The 19,269-nt window shown below is 53.5% G+C and overlaps 1 protein-coding gene and 2 long non-coding RNA genes across 4 annotated transcripts; 2 read left to right on the top strand and 1 right to left on the bottom strand.

Moving 5' to 3' along the window:
- Positions 1-1,482: 1,482 nt before the first annotated feature.
- Positions 1,483-4,117, top strand: LOC132216400 (uncharacterized). Its single transcript, XR_009448747.1, has 3 exons — positions 1,483-1,637; positions 3,530-3,595; positions 4,045-4,117. It is a non-coding gene; the product is annotated as an uncharacterized LOC132216400 (long non-coding RNA).
- Positions 4,118-12,400: 8,283 nt separating this feature from the next.
- Positions 12,401-17,959, bottom strand: LOC132217561 (uncharacterized). The gene is made up of 3 exons (XR_009448910.1): positions 16,062-17,959; positions 14,580-15,279; positions 12,401-13,570 (listed from the first exon to the last, which is right to left on the bottom strand). It is a non-coding gene; the product is annotated as an uncharacterized LOC132217561 (long non-coding RNA).
- A 130-nt stretch (positions 17,960-18,089) lies between these two features.
- On the top strand, positions 18,090-19,004 carry LOC132217559 (metallothionein-2A). 2 transcript variants are annotated; one of them, XM_059667985.1, is made up of 3 exons: positions 18,090-18,247; positions 18,490-18,555; positions 18,731-19,004. In XM_059667985.1, exons 1-3 carry the CDS (start codon positions 18,220-18,222, stop codon positions 18,853-18,855), a joined length of 219 nt encoding a protein of 72 aa, XP_059523968.1. In that variant the 5' UTR covers positions 18,090-18,219; the 3' UTR covers positions 18,856-19,004. The 2 variants fall into 2 exon arrangements, with proteins under 2 accessions (XP_059523968.1, XP_059523969.1); XM_059667986.1 differs by having other exon boundaries at positions 18,091-18,247; positions 18,764-19,004.
- Positions 19,005-19,269: the final 265 nt, after the last annotated feature.

Genomic DNA, 19,269 nt, shown 5'->3' with positions numbered 1-19,269 from the left:
AGGCCGGGAGCGGGAGCTCGGTTGGGGCTATGTCACGTGTGCGATGCTGTTTGGCATCCGTGTGGAACCTGGATCTGGAGTTCAAAAGAGAGGCCGCCTGGAGGGGCACATTGGGAGCCCCAGCGCACAGACAACATTTAAAGCCTTGCGCCTGCTGATTTTTTATTTCTTATAAATAAAAGAGTCGAAGCAAATATGACGGCGTTGACGTCTATTAATTGTGGGTGGCAGACACGGTGGTGCTTGTAACACTGTTCTCGGTGCTTTGAGTATGTTTGAACTTTTTAATAATGAAGTAACTGAATGCCACAGGCTCCAAACTGCCGAACAGTTCTGTCAGGAGTGCCTTACACCTAGAGCGTGGGTGCTGCAATGGCCGAGGAGCCAGGTCCAAATGCCCCTGGCGCCACTATGCCACTATGCCCAGTGACGGGGGATCGGCTGTCTCCCTGGGCCTCTGTTTCCCCATTTGAACAACAAGGGCCTGGCCCGTGGCTTCTCAGCGTTCCTCTAATGCTGACCATGCAGGATCCAAGGGTCCCTGCCTGCTCTGATTGTCCACCCACCTCTCGCGCCTAGCCTTACGGAGGCGGCCACAAAACCCCCATGAGAGGGCTCTGTAGGTGGAAGGTCAACTTTGCCTCCAAACATGGAAACCGCAGCAAGGGGAGTCGGGGCCCCGTGGCCCCCAGAACCGGGGACCCAGAAAAGAATTAGGTGGAGCTTAGAAGCAGGGACCCCAGAGATGACAACTCTCCCCAATATTTACTGCTGTTGAATGCACCCTGCTCAGGACCCCAGGGCTGGCCCGTGAGCCTGAAACGTACAGATGGGTGGATGGCTGCCAAGTTGTAATAGGCACAGGTAATGATAATAGTAATAATAATAATAATAATAATAATAATAATAATAATAATAATATTTATGTGCCAGGTTCTGAACTGAGTCCTTAATAGGCATTCTCTCATTTAAGCCACACAACGGGGCCAGGGCTGTAGGGCTCTCCTTTTCATTAGCTTGACTGCAGATGAGTAAACTGAGGTCAGACAGGGTGCGGGCTCCAGGTGGCACATGCCCCTGACTTTTGGCCTTTTCACCCATGGGGACTGGGAGTCGCGTCCAGAAGAATGCCCGAGTGGGGGTCTTCTAAAGCCCGGAACTAGGACCCAGCCCCTCCTGCCAACCAGGGGAGCCAGAAGACGACCCTGAGCCAGGGCGGGAGCAGCCCCTGTGAAGGAGGAAGCAGAAAGGGCAGGTAATAGGATGCACAGGACAGGGACACTGGGTGGATGTAGCTGCCAACCTGAGCCCCCAAGTGCCATTGAGCCTGAGCCTGGATCCCTGACACCTTGGCAGGTGGGCGTGTGGGAGGGGGGCAGTCACCCGCATCCTCAGTGATAAAAAGCCACCTGGATGACTGTACTGCTCTCCCCAACCCCTCGCCTGTGGTGTCTGGCTCGGCCGCATGCAAAGCGTCTGGCCCCAGGGGGAGGTGGGGCGAACCTACACCAGCAGCTACTGGGCTATAAATAGCAGCCTCCAGCAGCTGCTCACTCACCTCCTTTCTCCATCACAGACACACCCGAGCCCCTCGGACACCTGGACCATGGACCCTGGGGAGTGCTCCTGCTTGTCTGGTGAGTAAGGATGCCCACCCTGGACCGGCTGGCGTGGCTCAGTGGTTGAGCATCGACCTATGAACCGGGAGGTCACGGTTCGATTCCCGGTCAGGGCACAGGGCTGGGTTGCAGGCTCTGTCCCCAGTGTGGGGCGTGCAGGAGGCAGCCGATCCATGATTCTCTCTCATCACTGATGTTTCTCTCTCTTCTCTCTTCCTCTCTGAAATCAATACAAATAGACATTTTTTAAAAGGATGCTCACCTTTGGGACTGTGCCCCAGCTTCCCCCAGGGAGGCTGCAGAGCCTGCAGGTGTCTGGTTCAGGCCTCCTTCCTGCAGGTAGGAGCCGCCAGTGGTGTTTGTTTCAGACTGGGGACCTCTGGGGCAGCCCCCACCTTCTGTTGGCTACCAGCCTCATTTGCTAGAATTGATAGCCTGGCTCTGGAATGGCTGTGGGGGGCACCTAGCAGCAGGCCCCTACAGACAGCCACCAGGACAGGGAAAGAGCTCAGCCCACGTCCTGGAAACCTGGTTTTGGCCCGTTGCTGCAATCCTTTCTGACACTTAGTATCTCCTGGTCTCAGTTTCCTCGACGGTTCCTGTGGGAACTTGGACTTGGTGGAGATGGCCGAGCACAGGGGTCCTCAAACTTTTAAACAGGGAGCCAGCTCACTGTCCCTCAGACCGTTGGAGGGCTGGACTATAGCTTAAAAAAAAAACCCATGAACAAATTCCTATGCACACTGCACATGTCTTATTTTGAAGTAAAAAAACAAAACGGGAACAAATACAATACTTGTATTTGCATGTGGCCCGCGGGCCGTAGTTTGAGGACCCCTGGGCCCTAGCGGCTTGGTGGAGATCACCTAGCCCAGTGGTTCTCAAACTGGATTCTACAGTAGAATCAATCACCTGTGTTGCTTTTTTAAAATACTGACTCCCACCGGGTCTGCGTGGCTCAGTGATTTACTATCAACCCATGAACCAGGAGGTCACAGTTCGATTCCTGGTCAGGGCACATGCTCTAGTTCAGTGGTCGGCAAACTGCAGTTCGCGAGCCACACTCGGCTCTTTGGCCCCTCAAGCGTGGCTCTTCCACAAAATACCACGTGCAGGCGCGCACATACAGTGTGATTGAAACTTTATGGCACATGGGCAGAAGTCGGTATTTTGTTCAAGAGCCACACTCAAGGGGCCAAAGAGCTGCGTGTGGCTCGCGAGCCGCAGTTTGCCGACCACTGCCCTAGTTGCATGCTCAATCCCAGTAGGGGGCATGCAGGAGGCAGTCAATCAATGATTCTCTCTTATCATTGATGTTTCTATCTGTCTCTCCCTCTTCTTTCCTCTCCGAAATCAATACAAATATATTTTAAAAAATAAAAATAAAAATACTGCCCCAGGGGTTTGGCTCAGTGGATAGAGCATCAGCCTGTGGACTGAAGGATCCCAGGTTCGATTCCGGTCAAGGGCTGTGGGCTCAATCCCGGGTAGGGGGTGTGCAGGAGACAGCCGATCAATGATACTCTCTCATCATTGATATCTCTCTCTCTCTCTCTCTCTCTCTCTCTCTCTCTCTCTCTCCCTCCTTCTCCCTTCCTCTCTGAAATCAATAAAAATATTTAAAATATACATACTGACTCCCTTTCCCCACCCAGATCTTTGAATCAGAAGATCTCAAAGGTTGGTCCCAGGAATCTGCATGTTAACGACGATCCTGGGGTTCGGATCCTGGGAACTGGGAACAACTGGGTGGTCCTCGCCGCTTGGAATGGTGCTCGGCAGCATCTTCCCCTCTTGCCCAGCACGGCCCAGCGACGGCCCGGAGACCCTGCCACGGGGGCGCTCTGCAGCGCACCCTGTGTGCCCCGTCCGCCTTGGTCCTCACGTTTGTGCTCTGTCCTCTCTTCCAGGAGGAATATGCATCTGTGGAGACAACTGCAAATGCACAACCTGCAACTGTAAAACATGTCGAAAAAGTGAGTCCGGCGACCGGGGCACGGAGGGCCAGGCGCTAGGAAACTCTGTTCCCTCCATCCGCAACCCCCAGCCCTGGTGGGAGGGAGGGGTCTGGGTGCCTTTTGCCCTTTTGGGAGGACTGCGGGGCGGTTCCAGCCTGCCCAGCGGAGATGGGGAAAGAGCACTGGCCTGGAGTCAGCAGCTCTGGGCTTGGGTCCCGGATCAGCCACTGTCCAATGCCCTTGGGCAAACCCTGGCCCCACTCTGGGCCTCTGGTGGACTCCGCATGGCCTCTGAGATGCCTTCCAGCTCTAACACCCCACGGCGTCCGGTCCCAGGGTTTGGGGACTGCGGATTGAAGCCCACGGCAGGCTCTTCTCCCACTTCCTCTGAGCGCTGGGAGGGGAGGTGGTAAGAGAGCAAGCAGTGTGGACCGCAAGCTGACCTGTCCATCTCCCGACCCTTCCAGGCTGCTGCTCCTGCTGCCCCCCGGGCTGTGCCAAGTGTGCCCAGGGCTGCATCTGCAAAGGAGGCTCCAGCAAGTGCAGCTGCTGCTCCTGAAGGGCACCCGGCGTGCGGGGTGCGGCCTGGGAAGCGTCTGTACAGTGCGTTAGTGGAGAAGTTGAGACGAGTGTGCTTTTTATATATTTGCCCAACGAGGTGTTGGTGACATTCATGTAAAGTGTTGGAGCAATAAAGTTTCCATTCATGGTTGTCTGGTGGTCAGAGCACTGTTTGAGCCTCACTCAGAAGGGCCCAGAAAGGCCAACTCCATTGCAGATACGGCAGTTGCCTGCCTGCATCCCGTCTGCCCAGGTTACTAACGGCAGGCTCCTGCAACTCTGCCTGGGGGCTTTCTCCTGCTGCCTGGGCCTTTTTTTAAAATATGTTTTGATTGATTTTGAGAGAGAGAGAGAGAGAGGAAGAGAGAGGGTTAGAGAGATAGAAACATCAAGGAGAGAGAAACATCATCAGCCCAGCTGCACATGAGTCAGTGCTGGAGCGTCACCTATGAGCCAGGAGGTCAAGGTTCAATTTCGGGTCAGGGCACATGCCCAGGTTGTAGGTTTGAACCCCAGTGTGGGGTGTGCAGGAGGCAGCCAATCAATGGTTCTCTCTCATCATTGATGTTTCTCTCTATATATATTTTTTACTCTCTCTCTCCCTTCATCTCTGAAAGCAATAAAAATATATTTTTTTAAAACACACACACACACACACACACACACACATCATCAATTGGCTGCCTCCTGCACACCCCACACTGGGGATTGAGCCCACCACTCAGGCATGTTCCCTGACCCGGAATCAAACCGTGACCTCTTGGTTCCTGGGTCAACGCTCAACCCCTGAGCCACACTGGCTGGGTTGCCTGAGCTTTCTTGCCGAAAGCACAGAGTAGGCTGGGAGGACTGGGCAGTCAAGGCCACTGGGAAGCCGAAACCGGTTTGGCTCAGTGGATAGAGCGTCGGCCTGCGGACTGAAAGGTCCCAGGTTCGATTCCGGTCAAGGGCATGTACCTGGGTTGCAGGCACATCCCCAGTGGGGGATGTGCAGGAGGCGGCTGATCGATGTTTCTCTCTCATCGATGTTTCTGACTCTCTATCTCTCTCCCTTCCTCTCTGTAAAAAATCAATAAAAATATTAAAAAAAAAAAAAAAAAAGGCCACTGGGAATAGCCCCTAACCAATGCCAAATAGTAGTGAGGAGGTAAAACAGATACCCCATGTCTTTACCCTTACAGTGGGACAGATCTGAGACCTGGTCCGCACCACCCCCAGGAATCCTGGTTTCTGCAGCTCCTTCATCTTCTGCTGTCCCAGCCTGATTCCCCAATAACACAAAACACAATCCCCCACTGACCTCCCTCTAGGTCTTGATCTGAGCTGTGCCTTTCTCTGCTCCCATTCACCCATAAATGTTATTTGACCCAGTCTGGTATTCCAGAAAAATGTTAAAGTCTGATTCAGTGATGTACTTGTCCAAGTCATCTTTCCTCACACTGTTATATAAAATGTCTTGGGGCCGAGATACCAAAGAAAGAGGCTAACAACTCCATCATTATATGAAGAGCTTAGGAAGGGAACTTATATACATAAGAGGCTCATCTGGGGACAGCAAGACGACATGGATGCCCCCTGCACCATGTGGCAGGCGTTAAGGGGTTACATAGGACAGGGCGGGATGAGTAGGGGTACTGGGGTGTGACCCACCCCGGATAATGGGGCAAAGATTTACCCACTTGCCTAAGGAAGGGCAATGGCCTGTTCCAGGAACCAGCAGCCTGGGGCACAGGAAAGGGGGGTGGGATTTGTGGGAAGCAATCTTTTTTTTTTTTTTATTAGTTAAGGTATTACAAATGTGTCCTCATCCCCCCCATTAACCCCCAACCTCCCCTCCCCACACACACACGCTCCCATCCCCCCATTGTCCATGTCCATTGGTTTGGCTTATATACATGTATACAAGTCCTTCTGTTGATCTCTTCCCCTTACCCCCTCCCTCCCCTACTTTCCTTCTGGGTATTGATAGCCTGATCGCTGTTTCTCAGTCTTTGGGTCTGTCCCTTTTCATCAGTCTATGTTGTTCTCTATAATCCACAAATGAGTGAGATCATGTGGTATTTATCTTTCTCTGACTGGCTTATTTCACTTAGCATAGCAATCTTCGTTCTGCTGGGATCTAACTGGATCTAGCCTAAGGGTCCGGCAGTCTCTGCTCCACAAACTCCAATCCTCAGCTCGTTTATTAGTTTTTCTCTTTTCTCTCCTTGTCTTTTTAAAGTTTCTTTTGATCGATTTTCAGGAGGAAGGGGAGGTAAATGCCTGTTTTCAGTCTACCATCTTGTAGGCTTTTTACTGGTATAATTGCTCATCTTGGCAACAACCCAACAGAATGGGGATTGCTACCTGCATTCTACAAGTGGGGAAACTGAGGCTCGGAGAAGACCCCAACTCGGGCAGGACTCGCTGAGAGGGAAGCTTGAAGACCATGTGGGAAGGCGGGGGAAGGGGTGGAGCTGAAGTGGAAAGCAAGCAGACGGGTTACAAGCGACCTTAAGCAGAGGAGACACGAAGGAAACAGATTGTAGGTTTACAAAGGAGAGCTTTCCCACGGCAGAGCTTCCGGGAGCCGGCAGGTGCTGTGTCAGGAGGCTGACACGTCATGGGTCGTGTTCCCGTGCTGCCTAAGGAAGACAATGGAGACCTCGGAGGGGCTGTGACAGACTCTGCACCTGCTCAGGATATATTCCAACTTGGATGGAGACCAGAGGAGGGCTTGGTGGGAGAGGAATGGAGGCACGGTCACAAGACAAGAAGGGAAGTTCCTCGTGTGGGCTGCAGGGGGCGCTCCAGGCACACAGGCAGCTGAGGCAGAACCAGCTGGGCCCTTGGGAATGGTACAAGGGTTGAGAGGGGTGTTCAGGCTTCACAATGGCTGGCTTTGGGACCCGGACATACCAGAAAGGGCTTAGACCCTCAGGTACAAATGCTCGGAGGATAAATCAAAGCCAGCTCTCCAAGAGACGATTGCGCCTTAGTTGTAAAGGCCTTCACAAAGTGTAAACTCCCACCCAGATTCACAGGGCATACGGGTTTTAAAATAATTTGGCACCTGGCTGGTGTGGCCCAATGGTTGAGTGTAGACCTATGACCCAGGAGGTCATGGTCCAATTCCCGGTCAGGGCACATGCCCAGGTTTCAGGCTCGATCCCCAGTGTGGGATGTGCAGGAGGCAGCTGATCAATGATTCTCTCTCATCATTGATGTTCCCATCTCTCTCCTCCTCTCCCTTCCTCTCTGAAATCAATAAAAATATTTTTAAAACATAAAATAATTTGGCAATGTAATCAATGGACCACAAAAACATTTGTTCCCATTTTAGCCAATAGTTTCACTACTGGAAATCTATTTTAGGGAACTCACCACACATTCAGTGGGGGGAAAGCCTCACTCACTCACAGGGGGGTGCACTTCAGTACTATTTATAATTGTGAAAAACTGGAAACAACCTCATGTCTAAGGCTATGAAATTGTTCAAGTAAGCTGTGGCCCGTGCACATGATGGGACATGACACGGCCACTAAAAATGCACAGGAAATGATTTTGGTTAAATCTTAAATTATAGGCTATGAATTAGTTATGCAGTCATTTTTTTTTTTTTTTTCAGAAGAAAGGCCACATAGAATACAAAATGTGAAAATGAAATATACTAAAATCTTGACAGTGGCTGAGTTCAAATCACAGATATTTTTCTTTCTTTCTATTTTTCAGAATTTTCCAAAATTTACTGACATGGCCTTTATTAAAATAAATACTGTTTGCAAAGAAAAAAATATGTATACTTTGAGACACAAATTCTACTTTAAAGAATGTTGTTGTCTCCAAAGGGAAAAATCATGGACGTAGCCCTAGCCAGTTTGGTTGAGTGGATAGAGCATCCGCCTGCAGACTGAAGAGTCCCAGGTTCAAGTCCAGTCAAGGGCACATGCCCCAGTTGTAGGCTTGACCCCCAGTGGGAGGCATGCAGGAGGCAGCCAATCAATGATTCTCTCTCATCATTGCTGTTTCTATCTCCCTCTCCCTTCCTTTCTGAAATCAATAAAGATATATTTTTTAAAGATCATAGAAGTGAAATTAATTTCAGGGACAGAAATTTACAATCTATTGATAAATATGGGAAAATCCATTTATAAATCAGTGTACTGTAGGCTTCTAATTTTATATTTGAAAGGATTATATCTGCACATATTTAATTCTCCAAAAATTTATACAATAAAGGAAGAATAAAGGGGAGGAGGGTATTTTAGAAGGATGTTATGGTTTTCAGACCCTTCAAGATCCTGGCTACCCTAGGGTGGAGGGGGATGTATTAGGGTTCTCCAGAGAAACAGAACCAGTATATATATATATGGATCTTGATATGACATATATGTACATATATATCCATATACATATATATCTATGTACATATGTGTGTTTGTGTATATATATATACATATATATATGGTGGGGCAAAAGTGGGTTTACAGCTGTTCATATGGAAAACAATACAATCATTAATAAATAATAATACAAGAATAAACTTTTGCATAGTCACAACTGTAAAGCTACTTTTGCCCGCCCCGTTCATACATTAGCATAGGTTATGCGTTTATGATAGGAGTTGGCTCACATGCTGTGGAGGCTGAGGCCCACAGTCTCCCACCTGGACGCCGGAGAACCAGGACAGCGGGTGGTGCATTCAGGCCGTTAGAAACCTGAGAACTGGGAGCGGCCAACGTCTCTGAGCAGGACAGGGATGTCTGGGCTCAGGCAAGGCCATTCGCCCTCCTTCTGCCTTTCTCCATCCAGGCCCTCAGCAGCCTGGCTGCTGCCCACCCACACTGGTGGGAGCAAGCTTCACTCAGACTAACAATTCAAATGCTAATCCCTTCCGGACACGGCCTCACAGACACACTCTGAAGTGAGGCTTTCCCAGCTGTCTGGGCCTCCCTGGGCCCAGGGGGGTTGACATGTAAATTACCCATCACCGTGGAGCGCGGACGGGGAGACTGCTCTCACGGCTCTGAAGCCTGGGTCTCAAGAACGCGTCCCCGCCGTGCACACCGAGGCGTGCACCCGGGTGGGGAGTGCCCTCCCCTGTGCACACAGTGGGAAGTGAGGTGGCTGCCCGCCAAGCGGGGAGTTGGGGAGCACGGTGGGGGAGGGGGACTGCTGCCGCAATGCGCGCTTTCCTGGGAGCGCAGATGGAGAGGGGGCGCCGAGCGCGCGCGCGCCGCGGGCTGTGCTTGCGCGCCCCCGCCTGGGGCTATAAAAGCCTCATCACCTGCGGCCACTGAGCCTCCAGTTGTCGGGAGAAGCCAATTCACCCTCTCCAGCGCCATCTCCGCTCGACATGGACCCTGAGACCTGCCCCTGTCCTACCGGTGAGCCCCCCCTAGCCCCCCCATGCTGCGGCACAGCGCGCCCCCGCACTCCCAAAGAATCCCATGTCCTCTGGCTCCCGACAAGGACTTTTGGGGGAAGGGACCCTTATTTCCCACTTTAAACCTCCTGAAAGGTGGGCATATCCCAAAGGGCACTGAGATTCGGCACCCCGCCTCCTCCCTTTAGGACTGGCCCCGCCCGAGTTTTCTCACTTGAACCATTCCTGCGGCTCCCCCCCCCCCCCCCCCCCCGCGTCTAGGAGGGTCCTGCACCTGCGCTGGCGCCGACTCCTGCAAGTGCGAGGGATGCAAATGCACCTCCTGCAAGAAAAGTGAGTGTGGGACCCCCTCTGCCCCAGCCTGCTCTGCTCCCCCCGCCTGTCCACGCAACATGGAGAGACCCGGGGGGCCCCCCTACTACATTGCTTCTGACTCTTTCCGGGACAGACGTCCTCGGGAGGCCTGGCCCCACCCCCAGTGATTCATCCAGCAGGCCTGGGGCAAGACATTTTGGAAATTCCCAGAAGATTCCAATAGGAAGCTGGAACTGAGGACTGTTATCCTGGTGCACCTCCCCATTTCTCTCCCCCCCTAAAACCTCCAGTGCCTGGGGGAGCCATTAGTGAGTTTGGGGGTTGGCATGGACTTCCCATCCCCCTCAGGCCTTTGTGGATTCCCCTTAATGTGACCTCCCCAGGTCTCCCCAGTCGCAGCAGCAGTGTAATGTGCAGGGGGAGTAGGAGGTGGGAGGAGGCCTCTCTTTTCCAGGGGGTGTAAGACTAGATGACCCCGTGGGTCTCCTGGACCCCCCCACACCCGTACCCTCTGTGCTCCTCCTAGTGCGTCCTCCAAGCGCCTTTTCAAGGCCATGTGCCCTGTGATGCTTTTTCCATCAGGCCCCGCTCTCCCCCTCCCCCAGCCGGGGCCTGACCCTGCCATCCCGGACGCCCCTGTGTGACCAGAAAGGGGACTGGGCCTCAGGCCAGCTGGTAGCGTCTGGGTTTCTTACTTCGTGTGTTAAGGCTGGGGACAGTGGAACCAGGAAGGGCCTAGGGGAGCAGTAGCAACAGGAGGGAGCCCCGGGGGCAGCGTTGGCTCCCTAGAAACGTTCAGGGGAAGAAGTGAGCCCCGGCGGCTGCTGTCAGCTCACTGGACAGTGGGAGGAGAGGGCCTTGGGGACAGGTTCAGGGGGTTTAGTCCAGGAGGAGCTGCCACGGCCCCTGGCTCCCCTGGTTACAGGCCCATGGGGACCCTTAGAGTTTAGGAGAAAGAAAATTCACTCGAAAGGGAGGTCCGAGTGAATGTGCCCAAGGAGGGCCACGCTGGCTTCTTTGTCTCGAAGGGTTTCATCTGGTCTCCGAGGTGGGGATGCTAGGGGAGTTCTCAGGGACGATCTCCATAGACCATTCCTCAGCTTTTCTAGATGGTGGTGTCCACGGATTGGTCAGCACCAGGGCAGGGGGGTCAATAGGCATTGCCACCTGGTTTTGCTGCTTTTCGGGGCCTGGAGCTGAAATATAGCCGAGGCCTAGATGTTATCTCCGGGGAGGAAAGGTCAGGCCGGGACCAAACCGCAGGCTCAGCGCGAGGCTGGGGGAGGGAAGGCTCCCCGGGCAGCGAGGCCTGGCATTAGTTTGCTCCGTGCCGGGCACCCAGGGCTTTCCGCCCTGGTGACCTGTGTGTGGCTGTAAATTGCTCGGCTCGTCTGTTCAGCTATTTGTCTCAGGTCTCAGCTCCAGTTGCCAAGGAATTTTCCTAGCTTCCTCCTATCCTGCCTCACCATCACTTACCTGAAGGGCTGGGGGCTGGGTACCCCTCTCCCACAGACAGCCCAACATGCAGCTGACACACCATAGACGCTGAGTCAGACCAGGTGTGAGACTAGATAGGGGACAACAGCCAGCCTCCTGGCACCTCTCCTTCTACCCCCTCCCCTTTTACCCGCAGGCTGCTGCTCCTGCTGCCCTCCCGAGTGCGAAAAATGCACCAAGGATTGTGTGTGCAAAGGCGGAGAGGGGCCGGAGGCCGAGGCTCAGAAGTGCAGCTGCTGCGATTGAGAGGAGGACCTGCCCCTGCAGGAAACACGTGTAAATAGTGCTGAGTGGCCCAGTGCCACCTTCCCTGCGGGGGGGAGGAGAGGGGCTTGGCTGTGTGTCCCCCACTCCTGCAAGTGACAATAAAGCCTATGAATGGCATAAGCCAAGGACTGGTCTCTTCTTACAGGGGAAGGATGGGGGGGGGGGGAGGGCAGCGTGCCTAATCCGAGGTGCCCAGCTGCAAAGTGAAACCCTGAGACTTGGCTCCTGTTCTGTTTGGGGCTGAGATGGAGTCGAGCACCTCCCCTCCCCAGATGGCCCTGATCCTCCTGCTCAGTCAGGGTCAACTCTGGGGAAAGGGGAGATCAGACCCATCGAGGTTTGTTTCAGCCCCTCTTCATCTGTAGCGTGGGGCAGGGGGAAGTTAAAACCAGCCCCCAGCTCCCGAAGCCCGTCATTTCTGGAATTTTCTAGTTGCTACAAAGCTGCCAGTTTTCAGAGGCATTAAGGGGGGTCCAGGAGGCTCCGGGCCGGTCTTGGCAAACTCAGCTGCGTTTCCAAGGTCACGGCCCTGAAGAGCCCGTCTCCCTGAAACTGAGTGTTGGGGTCCTTTTCAAAGCGCCTCCCATGGCACTTCGTCTCCGCGCCCCCTTTCTTCTTGGGGAAGTGGGGCAATAAGAGCTTTTATCCGAGGTCCAGGCCGTGGGGAAAGACAACACCCAGCTCCGCCTGGGCGGGCTGAGGAGGGAGAAACCGGGCCGGGAGAGAAAGGCTGTCCGGGAGGGAGACACAGCGCTGTGAACACGCCCTCCTAGTGAGTTTTGGTGGTCCATTCAGAAGCCCACCGGGATGTATTTGTAATAGGCTACGTTGAGAAAAAAGAAGAGTGCGAGAAAAGCCACGCCGGCTCTGTAAAGAAACGACAAAAAAGGCTGGTCGTTGGCGAGCCCTGCTTGTTCTGCAGGAAGTGGTGTTGGCTCAGTAGGACAAAGGGTGTCCAGAAAGACGCCTGGGCAGCTGGAAGAAGACACAGGTGATCAAGTCAGTGGCCAAAGGGTTCATTAGTCAGGGAAACGTGTTGGGATGGTTGGCTACCGATTTGCATATCGTCTGTGAACAAAAGCAAAACACAAAGCTATCGCCCTGGCTGATAGCCGGGGCTCAGCGGTTAGAGCGCCGGCCCTCGAACCGAAGGGTGGAGGGTTCATTCTGGTCAAGGGCACGTACCTGGGTTGCAGGTTCCCCGCCCCAGTTGGGGTACGTACAATTGATGTGGCTCTCTCACATCGATGTTTCTCTCTCTCTCCTCTCTCCCTCCCACTCTCTCTAAAATCAATGGAAAAAAATATCCTCCAGTGAGGATTAAAAAAAAAAATCAAAGCTGTAAAAGAAATTTGGAAGAGGAAAACAGAAGACTCTTTATTCCTTTGGGGTAGAGATGACTCTGCTACATAAGACACATAAAAGAAGAGACTGATAAACTTGAGATTGCCTTGAACTCCTTCCCCTTAAGTAGAGTACTTTATTGGATCCTTAAACTCTAGAAGAATGGTATGACTACCATGGCCGTTTTATACATGGGGCACTAGGGCCTAGGGTCATTTGCATGAGTTCTGTTAAAAAATAAACCGAGGCTTCATAAAAATGCGAAGTTTACTTGAGCAAAAGTCCATTTGAATTGGGAAGCATCCAATCTGACAGAAAGGAGCTTCAAGGAGCTGCGCAAGAGGAAAGACGGTTACAGGCGAAGGGAGCAGGAATGAGGAAGTTGTAACAGGCAAAACAAAATGGGGTGATTCTTGCCATTTACTTTCCCCGGGGGGATGGCAGGAATCACTCAGGCAGATTACCTAACCCGTGGGGTCAGGTGGCTCCTGACAGACTGGTTGAAGCTCATTCAGCCTTTGAATGAGTGACCTTTTCCGTCTTTCCGTGGGATTCTGAGCAGGCAAGGAGACACACATCTCCACCAAGTCTGCCATCTCAACGTGGCCCTCCAACCTGCCTCATTGCAAGAGTATTTATGGATGCTGGACACCGAGGGTAGATGAAAAGAAATGGTCTCTGGCCCAGCCGGTGTGGCTCAGTGATTGAGCATTCACCCCTGAACCAGGAGGTCATGGTTGGAGTCCTGATCAGGGCACATGCCTGGTTTCGGGCTCCATCCCCAGTAGGGAGCCTGCAGAAAGCAGCTGATTAATGATTCTCTCTCATCATTGATGTTTCTATCTCTCTCTCCCTCTCTCTGAAACCAATTTTAAAACAAGAAAAGAAAAGGTCTCTGTCCTTCACGGAGCTCATGGACTTGTGGGAGGATAAAACCACCGCAGAACAGCCAGAGTGAAATGCTTGATACTTTAGTGCTGGAAGACTTATAGAGCATGGCTCACAGGCTCTCTGTTTTAAAGATGGGAGACTGAGGCCCAGGGATGGAGGGGGACACATAAAAGCTCTGGTAGCTTTAAGAAGGAAGAAACCCTACCAGATTGGGGGATCAGGAGGAGGCGCGTAAAATGGGTTTGGGGCCCTGGCCAGTGTGGCAAAGTGGTAGGGTGTCGCCCGTGGACCAAAGGGTTGTGTAACGGGTCCAATTCCCAGTCAAGGGCAGGTACCTGGGTTGCAGGTGTGTTCCCCTGCTCCAGTCAGGGCACTTGTGGGAAGCAACCAATCGATTTCTCTCTCACATTGATGTTTCTCTCCCTCTCCCCCTCCCCTTCCTCCTCTTTCCCTCCCCTTTCTCTAAAGCAGCGGTTCTCAACCTGTGGGTCGCGACCCCTTCACAGGGGTCGCCTAAGACCATCGGGAAACACATGTATAATTACATATTGTTTTCGTGATGAATCACGATGCTTTCATTATGTTCAATTTTGTGACAATGAAATTGGGGGTCACCACAACATGAGGAACTGTATTAAAGGGTCGTGGCATTAGGAAGGTTGGGAATAGAGTCTGAAGGGATATTTATTCAATGGAAAAAATATCCTTCAGTGAGGAACTATAAACAGCCACCCCAGCAGTAAAAGGAGAAGGAAAAATCACCTCCTTCATTCCAGATGGCATCCTTCTATTAATGCAGGCTGGGCTCAATCACTGCTTCACACTGAAGAGTCACCTCAGATCTGCAGGGGGATGTTTTCTCCCCTCCAATGCTGCTTGGCTTCGTCTCCCTCCCCCCCTTCCATGTCAGGGATGCAGACATCAGACAGTTTTCCCTCTCCACGTCTGTCCCAAGCACAGTGAGGCTTTCAGGGGTGTGGAGATGAGCAAGACGAGGCCCGGGACCCCCTTCACCTTTGTTGATTGGTCACCCCTTGCCTTCCAGAGTCAAAATGATTCAAGGGAGACAGCTGAGACTGGAAGCAAGTTTTTCTCCGAGCATGGATGGCCCAAACCAGGGCTAGATTAATACTTTGGGGGCCAAAACAAGCCCAACTGTCTCTTCACACAGTTGGAGTGTTTCCACTGGGGGGACAAATAGGCATCTGATTTACTAGAAAGCAGAAATGTTGCCTATAATGTGTGTGTACATGTAAGTATCAACAACACAACCGGCCCACTGCCCAAGAGCAGCCCTGCAATGCGCTCAGGCCACAGGGCTGCCGGACACTGTGAGGTTTCCAGAAGCTTGGCTCTCAAATCAGAGAACCATTGCACGTGACCCTCAAATTCTGGTACAATCTGACCATTTCACAGACGAGTATACTGAGGTGAACCGCATCCAGCACGGCCAGGGGTGAACCTGAGGAGGGGCGGTGAAGGATTAAAGAAGACGGACAAGAGAATACAGTTGGGACCAGGTAGGATCACTGTGCCTGGATGAGGAAACAGTGACCCAGCCTGTAAGCCGAAGCTTTATTTTATAGTCAGATCACCCAAAGCAAAGCAAGGGGAGTGGTCAACATGTTTACCATGTTATTTCGAGTTTCAAATCTATTTTGCTCCTCAAGCCTTATTTTGGCAGCACTTGCTGCACCTCCCACAGCCCCTTAGCTACCTAGGAAGGAACTAGGGAGGACTACAAGATCAAGCTTCATCATTCCAGGAGGGCTCTGCCCTCCAAGCTGGGACTTGTTTGTGGCCCTGCCACCGGTCAGTCCGAGGCTTGGCCCTATAGCCACTCCTTACACTGAGGCTTAGAGGGGCCCTGGCATATAACTGGCCCCAGGTCATCCAGCAGAGTGACCGTTAGAATTTAGTCCCTCTGACAGGCCAACTCTCCCTCCCTGCTTGGTTTTTGTTGTTGTTGTTAATCCTCACGCGGGGATAGGTTTCCATTAATTTTTAGAGAGAGTGAAAGAGAGGGGGAGAGACGGAGAGAGAAACATCAATACATTGGTTGGTTGCCTCCCGCACGTGCCCCAATCAGGGGGCTGCAACCGAGGCACGTTCCCTTAACCGGAATCAGACCCGGGACCCTTCACGCTGCAGGTCAGTGCTCTATCCACTGACTAGGGCCCTGCTTGGTATTTTCATTTGAGTTAGCACACAGGTCCCAGAGAGGTGGAAAATGGTTTTACTTACATTTTGCAATCGGCCCTAAACAAGGTGAAGGCTGGGAAGGGAGGAGCCATCGAGGCGATGACCCCCAATACCTTACTTGACAAATATTTATGACGCGCACCCTGCGCCCAGGGCTGGAGACACATGGCAGGGGCAACGAATGCTCTTGGAGTTTTCAACGGCAGCCTGGGTTAGGGAAGGACACCGGTACGCCCGCATGTATTACAGACACGGGAAGTTCCAGGGGAAAAAAGGACAGGGTGTCTTCCAGCACGTAGCACGGGCACCCTGCTGGAGCACGGGGCTCAGATGGCTCCCAGAGGAAGTGAGGTTTGAGCTGAGCTGTGAAGACGTCTCCACAGGACCCGACGGTAAACACTGCCAGGACAGCCTGTTCTCTGCCGCCTCCTCACTGCACGCCCGCCGCAGCCGCCAGCAGCCCCTAGGCCTGCCAGGGACCTTCCAGGAACCCGTTTCCCAACTCTGACGACACATTCTGGGCATTCGGAGGTTGCTGATCCAGAGAGGAATCCGGGCCACCTGGCCCCTCTTCCTCCCAGCATCCCCCGGGGAAGAAAGCTCTGTGGGGTTTTTCCCTTCCACGTGTTCCAGAACGCGCCAACTTGCCAGCCAACTGCCTCCCCTGCTCCTCCCTCCCCTGCCCGGCAAGGCCTCACCCTCCTCGCGTCCCTGACCCACTTCCTCCCAGGCTGCACTGGTCTCCTCCTCTCTGCTCCCCCGGCCCCCGAGGGTGCCTTCCAGCCCAGCCATGACCCTGCTGTCACTTTTCCCTGGGCCCCGTGGGGACACTGCCCCCACCCACCCCCGCCCATGAGTGTCCGGACCACAAGGCTTGTGGCTTCTTGGCTTCTATGCTCCTCTGTGGCTCAGTGATGCCTACCCTTAGACAGCCCTCAGCATCGGCTGGGCTCTCTGATTCAAATCACCAGGTTCTGCACTCCCTAGCTCTGTGACCCTGGGCAAGTTGCTTAACCTCCATTTCCTCCTCTTTATTTATTTTTTAAAATATATTTTTATTGATTTCAGGGAGGAAGGGAGAGGGAGAGAGAGATAGAAACATCAGTGATGGCTCTAGCTGGTTTGGCTCAGTGGGTAGAACGTCAGCCTGCGGACTGAAGAATCCTGGGTTCGATTCCGGTCAAGGGCACATGTCCAGGTTGCAAGCAGGATCCCCATTAGGGGGTGTGCAGAAGGCAGCTGATCATTGATGCTTCCATCTCTCTCTCTCTCTCCCTTCCTCTCTGAAATCAATAAAAATATATTTTTTTTTTAAAAAAAAGAAAAGAAATATCAATGATGAGAGAGAATCATTGATTCTCTCTCATCACTGATTGGCTGCTCCTGAACACCCCACACTGGGGATAGAGCCTGCAACCCAGGCATGTGCCCTGAAGGGGAATCTAACCATGACCTCCTGGTTTATAGGAGCCACGCCAGGCGGGGCAATTTCCTCCTCTTTAAAATAGGAATGACAGATGGTCCCTACCTCCCAGTGTTGGTGAAAGGAGAGCTCCCACAGAACTGGAAGACTACCCTTCCTATTGTTGCCAAAGCACTGCATATATAACGGGTAAGATATGTCAATAACCGTCCCACGGGTTTCATATGATGCTACACGGTGATTAAGTCTTGACACATACAAAGAATTTTTTGGTAATCTGCTCTCACTTCCAACGGATTACTTCTCCGAGCAGGATCCCCAGAATCGGCTTTCAGGCTCTCTAACCACTAGGGTTCAAGTACGGGGCACACGGGGTGTGGGGAGCGAGCTGCGCCGAGGTCACGGCGGGAGGTCAGAGCCGGGTGCTCGGCGCACGTCCCAAACGCCTAGTCACAGCTCTGCACCCGGCACCCCCGCCACACCTCCCCCCCACCCCCCGCGCGAGGTCGCCCGGCGCGCACCCAGGGAGGCTCCGGGCAACGGCCGCCTGGATCCGTGTGCACAGCCCGGTGCGCTCGGCCCCCTGCGCCCGCCGCCACCTCTGACTCATCGAGGGGCGTGTGCAGGCGGCGCCCGGCACCGGCGGCTTTTGCACTCGCCCCGGCCGCGTCCCGCTATAAAGGAAGCCTCCGCGCGCCCCGCTTCACAGCGCCTCCCGCAAGCTCCAGCGATCAGTGCCACCTCTGTCCTCGGACTCCAGCCACCGTTCAGCTCGCCATGGACCCCAACTGCTCCTGCGCCACCGGTAAGTGGGCCTGGTCCGGGGCTGGGGATGCCCGGTGTCCTGCTCCTTCTAATCCCTGGGCTCCAGGGTACGAACGGCTCTTAGAGCGGCCGGTGCGCGTTTCTCCACGGCCCGCCGTTGTACTGACAGTTGGCTGTGGAGCTGGCTTCGCTGTGGGTCTGGGAGCCTCTAACGCAGGCTCCCGGCACCCCTTCACTGGTTGGGTATCCGGGGACCATTCTCACCTGTTTTTCTTCTTGCAGGTGGTTCCTGCACCTGCGCCGGCTCCTGCAAATGCAAAGACTGCAAGTGCACCTCCTGCAAGAAGAGTGAGTGCAGTTTTCTCTTCTGCTCCCGACGTGCCCCTCCCGCCCCCACCCTGCATGCCCTCCGCCCGGAGGGGAATTTAAACAGGGCAGCTGCCTCCCCTAGGGAAGGCGGCACCTCCTCCACCGTGGCCCCTGTTGCGAAGGACGGGATTTCTTACTGATCTTTTATCCCAAGCGCTCACCTCTGCCGCCTCCTCTCCTCCCACAGGCTGCTGCACCTGCTGCCCCGTGGACTGTGCCAAGTGCGCCCAGGGCTGCGTCTGCAAAGGAGCCTCCGACAAGTGCAGCTGCTGTGCGTGATGCGTGATGCCTGATGGAGAGCCCGCTCCCGGTTGTAAATAAGCCACGTGTATAAACCTGCATTTTTTTGTACAACCCTGACCCGTTTGCTACATCCCCGTTTTTATTTCTATAAAACACACGAATGACAATAAAAGTTGTTGGCTTTATTCGGAGTCTGTTTTCCTTGGCGTGGGCACCAGGGCTGGGTGTGGGGGACTGGATGGGAAGTGAAGGGACCTGGGTCGGGAACGGAAATGTTGTTATTCCCTAACAGCCTTCAGGCAAGCCAGGTGGCCTCCCGGAGGGGGCTCTATGGGCATTGGGTGGACACAGGATCCCCTCTGTGGTCACGACGTTGATGGCACAGAAACTTCTCCATCCAGAATGCTCATTCCCTGCGGTTTCCCGGACCCACTTCGGTACCTCACGGCA

This window comes from Myotis daubentonii, chromosome 15, assembly GCF_963259705.1.
Source record: "Myotis daubentonii chromosome 15, mMyoDau2.1, whole genome shotgun sequence".
Classification (NCBI taxonomy): Eukaryota; Metazoa; Chordata; class Mammalia; order Chiroptera; family Vespertilionidae; genus Myotis; species Myotis daubentonii.
Note: the sequence above shows the minus strand (reverse complement) of the source record. Positions and strands in the feature narration are given on the sequence as shown.

Bases quoted from the DNA above. Each gene is read 5' to 3' on its own strand.
- LOC132217559 (XM_059667985.1), top strand. From the start codon at position 18,220: ATGGACCCCAACTGCTCCTGCGCCACCG. The intron at 18,248-18,489 runs GTAAGTGGGCCT...TTCTTCTTGCAG, and splicing joins CAACTGCTCCTGCGCCACCG to GTGGTTCCTGCACCTGCGCC. The intron at 18,556-18,730 runs GTGAGTGCAGTT...TTTTATCCCAAG, and splicing joins GTGCACCTCCTGCAAGAAGA to CGCTCACCTCTGCCGCCTCC.